This window comes from Hemiscyllium ocellatum, chromosome 12 (genome assembly GCF_020745735.1).
Source record: "Hemiscyllium ocellatum isolate sHemOce1 chromosome 12, sHemOce1.pat.X.cur, whole genome shotgun sequence".
In the NCBI taxonomy this organism is placed as follows: Eukaryota; Metazoa; Chordata; class Chondrichthyes; order Orectolobiformes; family Hemiscylliidae; genus Hemiscyllium; species Hemiscyllium ocellatum.
Window position 1 is genome coordinate 65,727,568 of NC_083412.1, and position 17,672 is coordinate 65,745,239.

Sequence of the window (17,672 nt, forward strand, 5' to 3'; positions counted from 1 at the left end):
GGTGACGTGGCCTTTGTGGCTAGCCCAGAATTAAGTGGCCATTTTTAATTACCTTTGAGAAGGTGATGGTGTGTTGCCCTTAAGTCATATAGTCACATAGCACAGAAGAGTCCCTTAACCCACCGAGTCTGACATAGGTTCACTAATCCTAATTTCCAGCGTGTGGCCGAAAACGTTGGTAATTATTACATTTCATGGGCTCATCCAAGTACTTTTGAAGGATTCTGAGATTTTCTGCCTCTACTACCCTCCTAAGCAGTGCATTGGAGATTCCTACCACTGTTTGGATGAAGAATTTTCTTTCCTCAAATCCCCTTTAAACCTCCTACCCTTCACCTTAAAATTATGCTCCCTCATTATTACCCTTCAACTAAAGGGGTAAAAACTGCTTCCTATCCACCTTGTCCAAGCCCTTATAATCTTGTACACCTCAGTCAGGTCCTTCCTCAGTTTTCCCTGCTCTCAAAATCACAACCCAACTTTATCTAGCTTCTCTTCATAGCTAAACTGCACCAATGTAGGCAGCATCCTGGTGAATTACCTCTGCACCCCATCCAATGTAATTACATCCTTCCGATAGTATGGCAACCAGAAATACAAACAGTAGTCCAGGTGTGATCATATTTTGTACAGCTCCAACATAATCTCCCTGCACAAATAATCTAGGCCACAACTGATAAAGACAAATGGCCTTTATGCCTTCTGAAACATTCTATTAGCGTGACCTTCATGGATCCATGGACAAACACCCCAGGAGCTTCCAAAAGTGTCCTGCCATTCACTGAACTGCTGCAACCCATCTTGTGTAGATACAGTCACTGTGCAATTTGAGAAAGTTCCAGGATTTGCAGTGAAAATGAAGAAACTGCATTATATTCCAAGTTAGGATGGTAAATAGCTTGGAGAAAAACTTGCAAATAATGGTGTTCCCATGTATCTGCTGTTCTTGACATCTAGATGCTAAAGGTACTGAATTTAAATAGTGCCGTCTGAGGAACCTTGAATGTTCTGTTCCATTTGAAACTCCTCAAATAAGAATTAATTAGTGCCTGCAAATTTAAACAGCATTTAGAATCTTGGCATGGCCTGTTTCTCCTTGTCTGCTCCATTCTGCATCCTATACCTGTGGAGCTAAAAGGGAGCATTGATCGTGAGTCAAAACTTAATTCCCTAGTTTCTTGTATTGACCAGAAGTTTGATGTGATGATAATCACATTCTCCTTATATTTTGTGTAGCTGTGACCATCACGAAATACACTTGGAAATCTGGTATTTTTTTGTGACCCTTTCATGTGCAATGCGTGTGACAGCACTTTTGCCACTGTGCAATATTTGTGTAAAGATTTGGAGGTCAGGTGCTGGTTGCCACAGTTGTGGGTATGTTTGCTGAGCTGGGAAACTGATTTGCAGACATGTCGTCCCCTGTCCAGGTAACATCCTCAGTGCTTTGGAGCCTCCTGTGAAGCGCTGCTTTACTGTGTCGTCTGGAATTTATTTGGTTTCGTTCCTGCTGCTTCCTGTTGCTCGCTGCAATGGTCATTATACTGGGTCTATCTAGGTCAATGTGTTTATTGATGGAGTCCATGCATAACACTCATCCATGGATTCCACCAATAAACACATTGACCTAGACCCAGTACTGACCACTGCAATGAACAACCAGAAGCAGCAGGAACAATTCTAAATAAATTCCAAAGGACACAGTACAGCAGCACTTCACAGGAAGCTCCAAAGCACTGAAGACATCACCTAGAAAGGGGACAACACATCTGCAAATCAAATTCCCAGTTCTGCGAACATACCAACAATGTACAATATGTCAGCTACCAATGTATTGAACTATCCATACAAACTCTGCTTCCATTCTGCATTTGTGGGCGTTCAACACTTTTCTCTCTGCTGACAATCTGAAGCACCCAGTTATATCTCAACCCCTCTTCACTTGCTTTGCAGGTCACCTTGCAGGTCCCATTATTGTCTAGTAATTCCAGAAAAGCTTAATAGAATGTTGTGTTCTCTGGGAAAGTATTAGCTGCTTTGTCACACACCACTGCCTTTTCTAGGATTTGAGAGAGAAGGAAGGGTTATTTGTTAGCACAGAGGGATGTTTTAAATTTAGGAGATAGCCTAGGTTCTGTAGAAACCAACTAGAAGCAAGTTAAATATATTGAAACTCCATGCACAATAACATTCAGGATTTCATTGTGAGACCCTGATGTATGCCCCTCTACTGATTCATAAAAGCACAAAACACATACTGAAATTCAGGATAGAATAAAGCCGTAGATTGTTTACATCCAATGCTAATTCATATTGCAACAATATGTGGAAATAAAAATAATTCCTTGGCTGTATTTAATCTTTCTACATCATGGTGAGTTTTATTGGTTGTTTCATATTTTGTTCAGAGCCCTTGGCATGAAACCCATTGGTGTGTTCATTACCTTTGTTCATCCACTTCAATTACTAACTGTTAGGTGCATTACTCCATATTTATAAAGGCATGGGCCAGTGATAGATTCACCATGTAGTAAATGTTATCCTCATCTGCTTAACACCATACCACCATGCACATCATGGACAGATTTGGAGCTACACAACAGTCACAATGTGTATTGAGACACAGATATTTCAACTGATAACCATCATTCGTCATTGACTACCTTGTAATATCATGTCAATTTTGATGCCATCAGTACAAGTGCATCAATAATTTGTTTGCTGTATCTGAGCAAACCAATGGGTTTCATGCTTTTGATAAAGTCCCACATAGGAGGTTAGTGAGCAAAATTAGGGTGCATGGTATTGGGGGCAAAGTACAAACTTGGATTGAAAGTTGGTTGGCTGACAAGAAACAAAGAGTAGTGATAAACAGCTCCATTTCGGAATGGCAGGCAGTGACTAATGGGGCACCGCAGGGATCGGTGCTGGGACTGCAGCTTTTTACAATATATTAATGATATAGAAGATGGTATTAGTAATAACATTAGCAAAATGATACTAAGCTGATGGCAGGGTGAAATGTGAGGAGGATGTCAGGAGATTAAAGGGTGACCTGGACAGGTTAGGTGAGTGGTCAGATGCATGGCAGATGCAGTTTAATGTGGATAATGTGTATGGTTATCCACTTTGGTGGCAAGAACAGGAAGGCAGATTACTACCTAAATGGAATCAAATTAGGTAAAGGGGCAGTACAAAGAAATATGGGTGTTCTTGTACACCAGTCAATGAAGGTAAGCATGCAGGTACAGCAGGTAGTGAAGAAGGCTAATAGCATGCTGACCTTCATAACAAGAGGGATTGAGTATAGAAGCAAAGATGTTCTTCTGCAGCTGTACAGGGCCCTGGTGAGACCACACCTGGAGTACTGTGTGCATGTCTGGTCTCCAAATTTGAGGAAAGACATTCTGGCTATTGAGAGAGTGCGGCGTAGGTTCACAAGGTCAATTCTTGGAATGGCGGGACTACCTTACGCTGAAAGACTGGAGCGACAGGCCTTGTTTACCTTTGAGTTTAGAAGACTGGGAGGCGATCTGGTTGAGACATATAAGATTATTAAAGGATTAGACACTCTGGCGGCAGGAAACATGTTTCTGCTGATGAGTGAGTGCCGAACCAGAGGACACAGCTTAAAAATATGGGATAAACCATTTAGGACAGAGATGAGGAGAAACTTCTTCACCCAGAGAGTGGTGGCTGTGTGGAATGCTCTGCCCCAGAGGGCAGTGGAGGCCCAGTCTCTGGATTCATTTAAGATAGAGCTCTCAAGGATAGTGGAATCAAGGGTTCTGGAGATAAGGCAGGAACAGGATACTGATTAAGGATGATCAGCCATGATCATATTGAATGGTGGTGCAGGCTTGAAGGGCAGAATGGCCTACTCCTGCACCTATTGTCTATTGTCTATGAATTAGGCAATTTTGTCTCAAACATGGAAGATGAAAGTTGCACATCCAGTTCAAATTTGATGACTTTGTAATAGCAAAACAGACTGTCCATGAAATTATGTAACATGAAAAAAAATTAAGGGAGATCAGGCCAGATATTAATGGAATGCATTACTTGGATACTTTTGCTTTAAATATTGGCCATCTGAAGCATAAAATCCAAGCCAATATTAAACTTTCTTATGGTCCAATCTATAATTAACACATATATTTATGCAAATATTCAGATGCCTATTCCAAATGAAGTAATGAAAGCATAATTCCCTTATCCTAGTAAGCTCATTTTTGGTTTTGGATGTTTTGCAGCCTGCCATAGTAGGACGCATGGTGGCCAGGCCCACTAAATCATTGGTGATACATTATTTCTGTCCACATACTAGATTCATTCCTCCCATTGCCCAACCAGGTTGTACCGTCTACCTGTTTACATCTATCCCCACTTCACCACCCTGTCCCCGCCACCCCCTTTATCTGCAGCTCCCCCCATACCCAGCCCCAATCCTGAAAAAGGGTTACGCCCAAAATGTCAACTTCTCCACCTCCTGATACTGCCTGGCCTGCTGCGTTCTTCCAGCCTCCTGACTGTCTACTTCTGTCCCCGCTTCAGACAAGAAAATCTTCCCCAGTTAACTCAGAGTACAGAAGGGACTGACATGGGATTCTTGTCTGCTGGCTCATTAATGAACCTATGACCACGGATCTCACTGCAATTTAATTATGAGCCAAGTAGAACGCAGATTTGTACATCTTAGAGGATACAATTCTTAAGATACAAACTTAGTTCCAAACTAGATAATAAGGGAAAAACTAAACAAGTTAATGCACAAGTTTGAGAGGAACTACAGCTTATGATATTCTACATTGCAAAGGCATAAAAGGCACATCAGATGATTTTCATAATATCATACAGTACAAAAGAAGCTTCTAGCCCATCAAGTCTGCACTGCCAAAAATTACTCTAAATCTATACTAGTCCCACTTTCCAGCACTTGGCCAGTAGCCTTGAATGTTAAGACATTTAAAGTGCTTGTCCAAGCACTTTTTAAAAGTTTTGAGCTTACTGTAGAAGGCAAGGCATTTGGATTTCTGGGTGAAATCTTTTCCTCCAATCCCCTCAAAACTTCCTGCCTTCCACTGTAAAATTATGTTCCCTCATTACTGATCCTTTCTGACCCTTTAACTTTGCTTTCTATCCACCCTATCCATGCCCCTCATTAAACTTAACATCACAATCAGATCCCTTCTCAGTCTTCTCCACTCCAGAGTACACAACCAAAGCTTCTCCAGTATATCTTCATAGCTAAACTGTTCCATCCCAGCAAATTCTTGTGAGTCTCCTTTGCACCCTCCAGCTATGGCCTAACCAAAGTTTGGTATAGCTCTAATATGACCTCCCTGCTCTTAAACCTATGCCACAAATGATAAAGGCAAGTGTCCCATATACCTTCTGAACTAACCAGTTCACCTGACCTGCACTTTGCAGGATCTGTGGACAGCATCCCAAGATCCTGCTGTGCTTCTGAGCTTCCTAGTGTCCTACTATTCATTAAGTATTCCTCTGTCTTGTTATATATTTCAAAGTGCATCAACTTACACTTATCAGGATTAAATTTCATCTGTTGCTGATCTGACCAATCCATCTACGTAATTCTGTAACCTTCATCTTTCGTCCTCATGTCATTTACATAACCAATATTCATGTCTTCTGCAAACTTACTAACCAGCTCCTCATTCCCCGCCCACACATTTACTTCTGCATTGTTTGTAGATCTCACGAGCAATAAGGAACCCAGCACTGATCCTCCGTCTCATACCACTAAGCCAATTTTGGATACACCTTGCCGAGTTACCCTGGATCGAACCTTCTTACCCTATCAGTCTCCCATGCGGGATCTTGTCAAAGGCTTTGCTAAAATAAATATATAAGTTATATCAACTGCACTATCCTCATCTACATCCGGTCACCTCTTCAAATGTTCACTGAAATTTGTAAGGCATGACTCCTTCTGACAAAATGCTGCCTATTCTGATGAAATCTTGCGTACCCAAGTGGAGAGTCAAAGAATATGGTGCTGGAAAAGCAAGCCGGTCAGGCAACATCGAGGAGCAGGAGAGTTGAAGTTATGAGCATAAGCCCTTCATCAGGAATCTGCAGTCGTACATTCTGCAGACTGCATCTGCAGTCCTCACTTTCTCCTGAGAATCTTATCAGCCATGATTGAAGGGCAAAGCAGACTCGTTGGGCTGAATGGTCTAATTTCAGCTCCTTTGTCTTATGGTCTTTAGAATTCTATCGTATTGTGTTCACTTTTTCCAAAAGAACCTTTCACAACAATGCTATTAATTAATCCATTCTCATTGCACAAAACCAAATGTAGGATACCCTTTTCCCTAACAGGAACTCAATCCCACAGTAATTATTGCTAATGTAGTTCGTACATTGCATAAGATGTAAGTTACCCTGATTACTGGAGCATTCTTGCTATGTGCATCTTTGATTTCCTGTCCAATCTCCTACCTTACAACTGCATCATTGATCATGTAATCAGAGCAAAATTACTTTAGTGAGTCAACACCAACATTTTTTGTTTTTATGTATTGCATGGAATCTCTTATTATTTGTAATTGTTTGGATTTATATGTCATTTCATAGTTCATGGTCACAATGACTGCTGCTCTTTATTTAGATACTGCGGTGAATACTCCAGGTCATTGGTGGTACCTAGCACATCTAATGTTCTAAAAGTCCAATTTCACTCAGACTTTTACACCAGTAATCTTGGATTTCGTGCAGAATACAGCAGCTTTGATCCTGAAGAAGGTGAGCATTTCAGCCACTCAATAAATGGTGTTAAACGTTTGATACTGGTGAGGCTTTCTCAGCCACTTTTCCTTATTATACCACGTTATAAAAATGAAATGAGAGATTCAAACCATTCGACAAAATGGTATCACCACAATGGATTGTTGGATAAACCAGCTTATTGGCCAAGGGAATACAGAGGCACTAATATACTCTATTTTGGAGTAAAATGTATTTAATTTTATGTCAAACTGAAGCTCGTTTTAATATTTCTAACATTAGAAGGCAAGAAGATGGTCGTATTTTCCAGTTTGAAAATCCAATATTTCTACATCTTGGATTGTCATGTGACTTTCACTTACATGTTTACAAACACAGAAATAGTTTCTGATATTAGCTATCATTAAACACAGTTTTATTCAGTAATGAATATTTTTTATCATAGGCAAGTTAAATGACAAGCTACCATGTCAAAAAAGCAAACTGCTCAATATAATGGATATTTTCTCACCAAGATATATATATATAATATGTAATAAAAATCTGCACTTTCCTGACTTGCTGGTATTAGAAAAAATAAAGGGTATGATTCAGATTATCTTCTACTTTGACCGTACCTTTTTTAATTTTAGGCACACTGTTAAGTTATAACAGATTTCCCTCATGGTGAGAGGTACAAGATAAAGCAGTCTTGTTTACCCAACAAAAAAGGTGTAGGCGGGAGGGATATTGTAGGCAGTCAGACATAAACTGCTGAATTATTACTTTGTAGCTCAATCAAAATGTCAGTGATTGATGACTTAAGTTGGAACTCACTGCCAGTTTAACATAATTTCCAAGAACCAGTGAAAGCTGGCAGCAAGCAACATTGAGCTCGGGTAAATAATCTGTTTAAGTTTTGAAAAGTTTCAAGTGATCAAGGAGGAGCAAATCTGCCACTTCTGATCAAATAAAGAAATCTTGGACTTCTTTTGCCCTGGTCCAGCCTCCTTCTGCCAGCTATCAGCCTGACCCAGACTTCCTGTGACCTTCAGGGATCTCCCACTGGTTTTAGACAAGAGGCAGATTCGTATTAAGAGCAGCTCAGGAGTTAAAATATCCAGGCTTCAGAACGAGGAATTTGCTGGGGATTCCATTCAATACTCCACCCAACTCTTAGTATGTCCCATCTTACAGTCAAAATTTGAGCTGAAGTAGTATATGTAATTTTTTTTCACGGCTTAAAAAGGGATATGACCTCATCTACAAAATGGAGGTACAACACTGGAGATTCTCCTGCTAATCTGTCACAATTTCACTGAGGCATCCCGAAATACACAGTGTTTTCTCAACTCTTCTATCGAACCTTTGGTAAGCATGTGGAAGACTCCCCTTTTATCATTCACCCTGTTAGGGTAAGGGCTTTATAATCAGAAGCAAAAGTGAATTTTTTAAAAAAAGTTCAGGATTTAATTAATTTGCATATTCCTTTCTTTGCCAAAACTTTAAAACATTATTTAACCTGACCAAATAAAGTCCTGCAGTTTGACCGTGTTTACATTTAGTGTTAACATTTTGAACATCCCCTTCAAGCTTTATGTAACTCTGTAATTCTTGCAGGATTCTTTTCCTTAAATTAACCTGTTCCATTCTTATTAAATAAATTTAAAACAAATACATGCAGAAAGAGTTAAAGGCTTGCATCTCATTTGGCTCTTATTTGGAATATTCTCTTTCCACTAATGCTGTCAGACATGCTGAGTTTCTGCAGCACTTTGTTATTTTATTTCAAATCTGCAGTATTTTGCAGTTATTGAAAAATATACACTTTTGTTCATGCTTAAATACAAACTTGCTATGCTTGGCTTACTTACTTAAGATATTACACATTCTGTTCCATAAATGGATTTGCAGAACAATAAACTGATATTCAAGGATATCGTTATCAAAGATTATAGGAAATAGTTATGTCATTTTTTTGAAGAAATCTAGCATAATGTTTTTAAATTGCCAAAACTAATTGCTAAAATTTTTAGGGTCAAAGCAGTCGACCTATCAAAGTACAGGGAAAACCCCTCTAGGTGGTTCGATGGAGGCAATGGCTGCAGTGCACTGTTTGATGCATGGAGCCTCTGGTACTGATGATCTCACTGCCTCCTCACAGGAGGCTGTCTCCATTTTGATGGCAGTTTCTGCAGAATTCAAGATATCATTCTGTTAGCAACAAAAAGCTAGTACAACTACGAAATTGAACATTGTTTTGTGTGTATTGGCTGCTAGCCTCTGTCCCTGTCTGTCAACAAACCCATCACCATAGACATAGAAAAACTCAACCCTGTTTATCCTCATTCAAGTTGCAGTTATCTTCAATCTTAGTTGACACTGTCATTCTCCTTCTGCCCCACACTCCACTTCCAGTTTCAGTTTTCATCTATCCTGTTGCTGTCCAACATTTGCCTTCATTGACAACTTTGCGATGTTGAAGTGATAGTTACTTTAATCATCCTGTTCAAACATGTTAAAACACACCTCTGCAGCAGATGTGACTTGAACTCAGACCTTCTGGCCAAGGCAAAGGGATTTTACCACCATGGCATAAGAGCCTCCAAACATTCAAAGTGATGGTTGTGATTCTTGTCCCTATAATCTCAACCAGCCTATTGTTTGCTCAGGACATAAACTACTTGACCTAATGTGCACTCAGGTACATCGTAGGCTGGTTTTAAAAAGTGGCACAATCAAAGTATTTCACAATGATTGTATACCTGTCTTTGGCTAGGACCTAGGCAGTAACCTAGGTGCAGTAAGGACAGAAAAAAAACCTTCACCTTATTTCATGTAATATACTGTAATATACTGCATTGTGTTACAGAATGCAAAGGAATGCACGTATGTGGAGATGGAAAATGTGAGCTCATGAGCAACAAATGTGATGGTTGGTTTCATTGCAAAGATAAGAGTGATGAGATGAACTGTGGTAAGTAAAAATAAAAATACTGGCAAATTATTTTGCTTATTTTAGATGGAATTTCAGTTTAAATACACAAAAAAGAGGATTATTGATAAATCTGAAATAAATCAACTGACAGTTACTTTTTTTTTAAATAATAAATTTGGAGCACCATAATAAGTGAATGTATGAGATTCTCTTGCACAATGATTAATTAAGTGAATATACCAATGATCAAGACAAGTCATGTTGCTTCTTTGTTGGAAGCTTTGCTTTATATGTGCAGTGACATTGTTGATTATTCAAAGTTTTGTTTATAATTTTGCTGGAAAGTGAAACGAAACGATTTTAAAAAGATATTTAAAGATGATTAGAAAATTTACTGGTGCTAAAATGCACAAATATTATCAAACAAATTGGTTTAACCAGTGGCTGTAATTACATATATTTACAACATGAGGATCAAGATGTAATTTAGTCAGATATATGTATGTGGTGAGATTGTGTTAATGTATGTATGACATTGATCATAAAATTTGAAATTTAATTGTAAACCTTGAATGCTACAGGTGCCAACCAATTGTGTTTTGCATCAACAAACAGCTGTTCTGAGATGTTAGTCATGGGTCATCATTTGTTGATGAACCAAAAATGGGCCGAATTTCCTTAAGTTGTACTTCAGGGCTGAATTGTTTCAGAAACTTCTTGGTAGTAACTGGACAAAGCAGCAGGAATTGGTGGGTACCAGCTTGCATCAGGGAGAGAACAATTACATTGATCCATAGTTTTGAAATTGTTTTAGTTGTTGTCCCTGGTCAGCTTTAGCTGATAAATGTCAGTGTGGGATTTAAATTTCCCACATTGTGCCTGGATGACCCCATAATATTGATAGATTTAAGACAGAGGCAGGTTCTTTACGCAGAGAGTGATAAGGGCATGGAATGCCCTACCTGCTAATGTCGTCAACTTAGCCATATTAGGGAGATTTAAACAATCTTTAGGTAAACACATGGATGATTTTGGGGACAAGCTAAGAATAGTTCTAAGGTCGGCGCAACATCGAGGGCCGAAAGGTCTGTTCTGCACTGTATTGTTCTATGTTCAATGTTCTCATCCACAACTACCATCTCTTCTAGCCAATTCTCACCATGTTGAGAGTGAAATATCTTTACTTCTCCCTAGTAATTGTGTCAGGCAGGAGCGGGAAAACATTATTTATTGAATTACAACATAAATCATTGTACGACCCTGATTTAATATCTTTAATGTACATAGCAATGAGCATTTTTTTTAAATAATGAAAGATAAATGACCTACCCTTTCCACAATTGAAAGTTAAATATTACAGAATGGAAATTCACTAACAGTTTGAAAAAGAGCTTATGGTAGAAGGAGGAAAGTTCAGGATTTCTGGTTGCAACTCTGTGTGTAGGTTTGGGATTATCCAAGTACAGCATTGACAGCAATAAGATGGGAATGTTTTGAATGAATCTTTACAATAAAGAGATAAAGTTGTGCCTTTAGAGAGTTGAGAGTGCCTGGCGAACTGTGAGGAAGGAACTTGTGGTTTTAGTCCATTTGCATTGAGATTGCAATGAAAAGGAAATGTGTGAACATACTCTATTATGCACAGTTCTGACTTCATCAGCTTCTTTTATTGAGTGAACAGGAGGTAGGATTCATGGTAGACAAAGTTTGTAAGAGTGTGTGGAAATGATAAAGGAAACTACAAGAACTTCAGGCAGGTATAATTTATAAACTTGGACAGGTTAGCAGCACAGGGAGAAGAAGAAATTCAATATTTTGAGTTATATTTCATTTTGAAAGTGAATGCTAGTTTTTTTTCCCCAAATTCTGTATGTCAGAAAAATAAAAACCAAAAGAACTGCAGACGTTGTAAATCAGAGACAAAAACAGAAGTTACTGGAAAAGCTTAGCAGGTCTGGCAGCATCTGTGCAGAGAAATCAGAGTTAATGCTTCGGCTCCAGTTCTGATGAAGCGTCACCGAACCTGAAACATTAACTCTTACTTCTCTTCACGGATGCTGCCAGATCTGCTGAGGTTTTCCAGCTCCCTCTGGTTTTCTTTGTGTAAGTTGACACTTGGGTGTTACCTCAAAACATCAAATCTGAAAAAAAGGCAAAGAAAAAAATAAATCAATGGAAGCATAAAAGTGATTTTTAAACCTAAAACTGAGAGGGCTGAGATGAAGTGTAAAAATTTTAAAAATCTCCAACTCCCAAGATGTGCAGGTTAGGTGGATTGGCCATGCTAAATTGCCCATAATGTCCAGGGATGTACAGGCTTGATGGATTAGCCATGGCAATTGCAGGATTATAGGGATAGGTTAGGGGTGTGGGTCTGGTTGGGTTGTTCTTGGGAGGGTTGGGGTAGACTCAGTGGGCAAATTGGCCTGCTTCCACTTAATGGGAGTTCTATCATTCTATAATTCCCTCTTCCCTGGTTTAATGGTGGTGGAGCAGAGACAGACAGCCAATGCACATGCCCATTTAAATTGTTTATTCAGGTTGGCAGTCTTGTATTTAACCTGTTTTACAGGTTTAACTCTGGATGACTGGGTTTTCCACCTCTTGGAAAATCTGGCAGCTCAAGGGAAGTTTGGACAGATTCAGAGGGTAAGCATGGGCCATGAGGAGCATGAGCATTTTGATCTGCTCCCCCATGCTTACCTTCTTCCTTTGAATCATATCTCTCACTCACATAACTCTGTGATTGGGAATCAGACTCATCCCTGCAGATGAGGATCAGATCCTCAAACCATCTAACCTACAGCTGGGCCTTAAACCAGTTTTAGAATGTTCCCTGTCCAGCTGGAAGGCAGATTTGCTGATGAGTTGGGGAACCTGCTGATAGGTTCACTGTGAAGCCAAAGCACTGCAGCAAATGACAGTACTGAACAACGTTTTACAACTGAACTTCTACTTCCACTTCACACAACATGTTATCAGCTTGGAAATGAGCAAATTGGCACTTCTTTATTCTCTGCTGGAGCAATTCAAAACAAACTGTCCTCTTCCAGTCTCTCCTCATAGCTCTGCCTTTTCCTCTGAGTATTTATTTGAATTTTCTGTTAAAATTTGCTTTGATCTTTGCACTATCCTCCTGGTAGCAAAGTAATCTACGCTCCATGAATTCTCTGAATAAAGAAATCACTCCCAACCTTTCTGATCATTTTGACAATTTTCACTAACACTCCATATTGAAACTAAATCTGTCTAAAACAAAACTAATTTTCTACATTAAAGCTACTATTAGAACTTTTCTCAGCATATTTTCTGTTTTGCTTAGTTTTTCAGCCTGGTGAATCTATTATTTTTACTAGTGCCCTTTTTATAATAGGGAACACACACCTACACACATTACTGTAACCATAATTGAATCAATGTTTTGTAAAGTATGCTATTATATTATTTCTGCAATGTGTGCTCATCCATCAAATTCAAGATGCTGTTGACCTTCATGTGGTTTTATTCCCAGTTAAATATTGGGAAGACCAAAACCAGTACCTTCTATCCCTGTCACAAATTACATTCTTTAGCCCCTGATTTAGTTCCTGACCTTTCTACTGTTTGATACTGAAAATAGATCATTCACAAACTTAATGTTGTATTTGATGAGCTTCCAATCATACATCCATTTTATCACCAAGACTCGATGACTTATATTTGCCTTGTGTCATCTGACTGCTTTCTTGCTTCACGTCATTTCTTGCTGAAGCCCTCATTCATGCCTTTGTTACCTATATACTTGTTTATTTCTATTCACTTCTGTCTGGCCTTCCCATAAACGCGAAGTTATCCAAAACTCTTTTGCTGTATCCTAATTCACTCCAAACTTGTTCACTCATTGCCTGTGTGCTTCCTGGCCAATATTAGCTCTCAATTGAACAACATCATAGTTTTAAAATTCTAACCTTTGTTTACAGTTCTCTACTTGACCTCACTCCTATTTCACCCCTCCTGCAGGCCCATAACCTTCATATCCCTGCACTTCTCCAATTTTGTCCTTTTGAGCCTGGACAATAAATCTGCAAATTCCTCCCTGGCAAGTGTTGGCCTCATGGTAATGTCACTGGACTAGTCATCCCGAACTCCAGGCAAATGCTCTGGGACATGGATTTGAATTCCACTATGTTAGATGTTGAATTCTAACCCAGCTTTAACCCAGCTATCTGTCCCAATATATGTTATGATGGTCAGTGTCAAAATTTGTTTGATAATGCTCCTGTGAACCATCATGGGATGTTTTACTACATTACAATCTACATATAAATACAAATTGTTGTTATTGTTATCTAACTTTAATCACACTCAACAAACGTGTATCCATTTATCCATGGACTTTAACTTTTCATTAACAATTCTTTGCTTTGTGTTTCAACCAAAATATTTTACACAAAACTATCCGAATAAATTGCATCTTCCACGTGGGCGGCACGGTGGCACAGTGGTTAGCACTGCTGCCTCACAGCGCCTGAGACCCGGGTTCAATTCCCGACTCAGGCGACTGACTGTGTGGAGTTTGCACGTTCTCCCCGTGTCTGCGTGGGTTTCCTCCGGGTGCTCCGGTTTCCTCCCACACTCCAAAAATGTGCGGGTCAGGTGAATTGGCCATGCTAAATTGCCCGTAGTGGTAGGTAAGGGGTAAGTGTAGGGGTATGGGTGGGTTTCGCTTCGGCGGGTCGGTGTGGACTTGTTGGGCCGAAGGGCCTGTTTCCACACTGTAAGTCTAATCTTTCTTCTTCTTCTACTAACCTGTCTGTGACTTTCTTTTGGCAATTATACCCTCCTTGTAATTTGTCAAACATCTAATTTGGTAGCATCAAAAAAATTTCAAGACTGTATTTTCCAAATTATGGAACATATAGAACATTAAACAGTACAGCACAGAAACAAGCATGGACCAACATGCCTGTACTGACCAGTTATAACAGTCTGAACTAACCCCATCTACCTGGTCCATATCACTCTATTCTCTGCTTATTCATGTTTCTATCAAAATGCCTTTTAAATGTTATGATATCTGCTTCTGCCACCTCCCCCGCGTCCCCAGCACTGCATTCCAAGCACCTACTACCCTCTGTGTAAAAAAACTTTTCTCATACATCTCTTTTAAATTCCAATACCCCCCCAACACACACACACACACACACACACACACACACACACACACACACACACACACACACACACACACACACACACCTCGCCCTACATCCCCTGAGGTTTGATATTTCCACTCTGGGAATGAGACTCCGACTACCCAGGATATCCATGCCCCTCATAAGTTTCTAAAATTTTATTCCCTCTCAGGTTACCCCTCAGCCTCTGATGCTGTAGTGAAATCAATCCAAGTTTGTCCAACCTCTCCATATAGCTAATACACTCCAAACCAGGCAACATCTTGGTAAACCGCTTCTGCACTCTCTCCAAAGCCTCCACAAATTTCCTATAGTGCAGCAACCAGAACTACACACAGTACTCCAAATATGGCCAGACCAAAGTCTTATTCAGTTGCAACACGAAATGCGAAGTTTTATATTCAATACCTGTCTAATGAAGGCATGGATGCTGTGTGGCTTTTGTAATGATTGTAATGAAGTCAGCCAGGTCGACCTCATAGAATATGATTCCCTGATTGGGACTGTTAACCTGGTCCGATCAGAGAGACCTGGCTAACAGATATAAACAGGAGTGTTGGAGGTTCTCCTCATTCTGAGAACTGGCTCTGAGGAAGCCAGACCAGTGTGTAGAACTACGCATGCAAAAATAAAGGGTGACTTGGAGTCGGGACACCGGCCTCTGTGGAGTTATTTTGCCTTCCATACGACCTTCCCACTTGTGTTGCCACTCTCACAGAGCTATGGACTTGGACCCCAAGATCCCTCTGTATATCCATGTTCCTAAGAGTCTGGCCATTAACAGTATACTTTCTCTTGCATTTGATCACCAAAAACGCATCACCTGACACTTCTCCACCCAGCTTTGCAACTGATCTATATCCTGCTGCATCCTTTGATATCCTTCCTCACTATCAACAACTCCACTAATTTTCATATCATCTGCAATCCTAGTTTAGGGCTAGCATGGGGTTGGGTTAAGGATAGTTGGGGTGAGTATTGGAGTTGTTCAGTGTATGTACACTATGATAAATATGTATAAAATAGAGGCATACATATTTTGGTTTCAGTTCAAAGAAGGTAGCTTTTTTTTGAGTGAGTTCAGAAATTTATTTGGAATAGGGAACTAAATAGAAAACATGCAATTCATTATGTCCCCAGCTGAATCCCTGTGATATTAATTGATGGAAATTTTATATTGCTGATCTTATGGTAGACTGCAAAAACAAGCCATCAGCCATTAGTTTACTTCAACTTCAGAAGAATCAGGAGTTTAGGAGAACAGTTTCCTCCGAGTGGAAGAATTCACTTTTTTACTTGAGGAGAACAGTTTGCATGCTATCTCGAAGCCTTTTAAATTAGTCTCAGCAGTTCAAGAAAAATAAATGTTAGGAGTCAGTCAAGAAAGAAATGAAAGAGTTGAGATCGGAAAAATATTTCTGTGGCATTGATATCTGTAAAAGATATGGCTAGACAACAGATTGCAACTTTATTTTGCTGTTTATATCAATGATTTTGAGGTGCTGGTGTTGGACTGGGTTGCACAAAGTTAAAAATCACACAACACCAGGTTATAATCCAACAGGTTTATTTGGAAGCATTAACTTTTGAGATGCATAAAGGGGCAGTGCTTCGAAAGCTAGTGCTTCCAAATAAACCTGTTGGACTATAACGGATATTTATATCAAAGTCTTTTTAAAACTGGCTCATATGTTAAACTTCTTTTTCTGTGTAATAAACTTGCATTAAAGAACATTGGCAGCTCACCTGAATATATTGAGTGATTATCCACAGCTGTAAGAAATTGCAAAAATTCACCTTGTGACCTATCCAGTTGCATTCATTCTGGGTTCCGACTTGTCCAACATATCAACGGATAGCCAGAACAAATTGCAGCCAGAATTGATTTCTGGAATATGTCATTTTCAATTCTAAATCACACATTTACTTTTATTCTGTTCTTTCTGTCAACAAATCTTATACCAGCATTGTGAAGTTTCCTCATTTAATGTCCTAATTTTTTAACAAACCCTTTTGTGAGATGCCTGATTTTATCCCTTCTCAAATTCTAGATAAGCTATGGCCCTTTATTTTAAGAAAAAGAAACTTCTAATTGGTTTGTTGAATTCTAGTTCAAAATTAAGAAGTCATTTGTCTACACTTTTGGCAGTGCAAAACAATACCTTGTTAACTTGTTATAATTAAGCTGCTTTCCTTTCTATTCTGTAAGACATAGTCATAAGAACCGAAGTTTTGTGGCCAATTGATGCATTAATCTAATTCTTTCTTTATTGGATCCATTTCTAGTGTGCACAGCAGAGCAGTTTAGATGCTTTAATAATATGTGTAAGCCTTTGATCTGGGTCTGTGATGGAGTTGATGACTGTGAAGATATGAGCGATGAAAGCAACTGTGGTAAGAACTTGTATTTTGATTATGTAAAAAACAAATAGTATAAAATTGGTGTTAGCTTATTTCAAAGAAGCTCAAACATTTTCTTTGGAATTTATTGAATAATTATAAGCACAGTTCCTTCAGCAGTGCACTTCTTTTGTATTTTGTCCAAATAGATATTTTCCACAGGCAATTCAAGCTATTAAAATGTAAAAGGGATAGGTTTGCAATAGAGCCAACATGATCCACTTCTCATCAGATATGTGCACGTACAATTTTCTAGCAAGAGTTATTAGGTAGTAATCAGGAGGAAAAACAATGACTGACTTTTACTAATCTTTCTGATTTGAGAATATTGTGCTCAACCATGTCATTCCTATTGCTGCTGCTATTGCATTTAGATTTTTCCATACAATCCCAGTCTTGTACAGGGGAGAACTTCTTTTGCTTGGTTCAGT

General features: G+C 39.1%; 1 protein-coding gene across 1 annotated transcript in view; it reads left to right on the forward strand.

Annotated features, from left to right (window-relative positions):
- Positions 1-1,412: 1,412 nt before the first annotated feature.
- The window catches only part of LOC132820597 (suppressor of tumorigenicity 14 protein-like), a 55,165-nt gene continuing 38,905 nt past the window's right edge, over positions 1,413-17,672 (forward strand). The window contains exons 1-6 of the mRNA XM_060832802.1: positions 1,413-1,430; positions 6,346-6,398; positions 6,635-6,768; positions 8,766-8,864; positions 9,602-9,706; positions 17,128-17,235. Coding sequence (XP_060688785.1) covers positions 1,413-1,430; positions 6,346-6,398; positions 6,635-6,768; positions 8,766-8,864; positions 9,602-9,706; positions 17,128-17,235 — 517 coding nt within the window. The remainder of the gene's footprint in view (positions 1,431-6,345; positions 6,399-6,634; positions 6,769-8,765; positions 8,865-9,601; positions 9,707-17,127; positions 17,236-17,672) is intronic.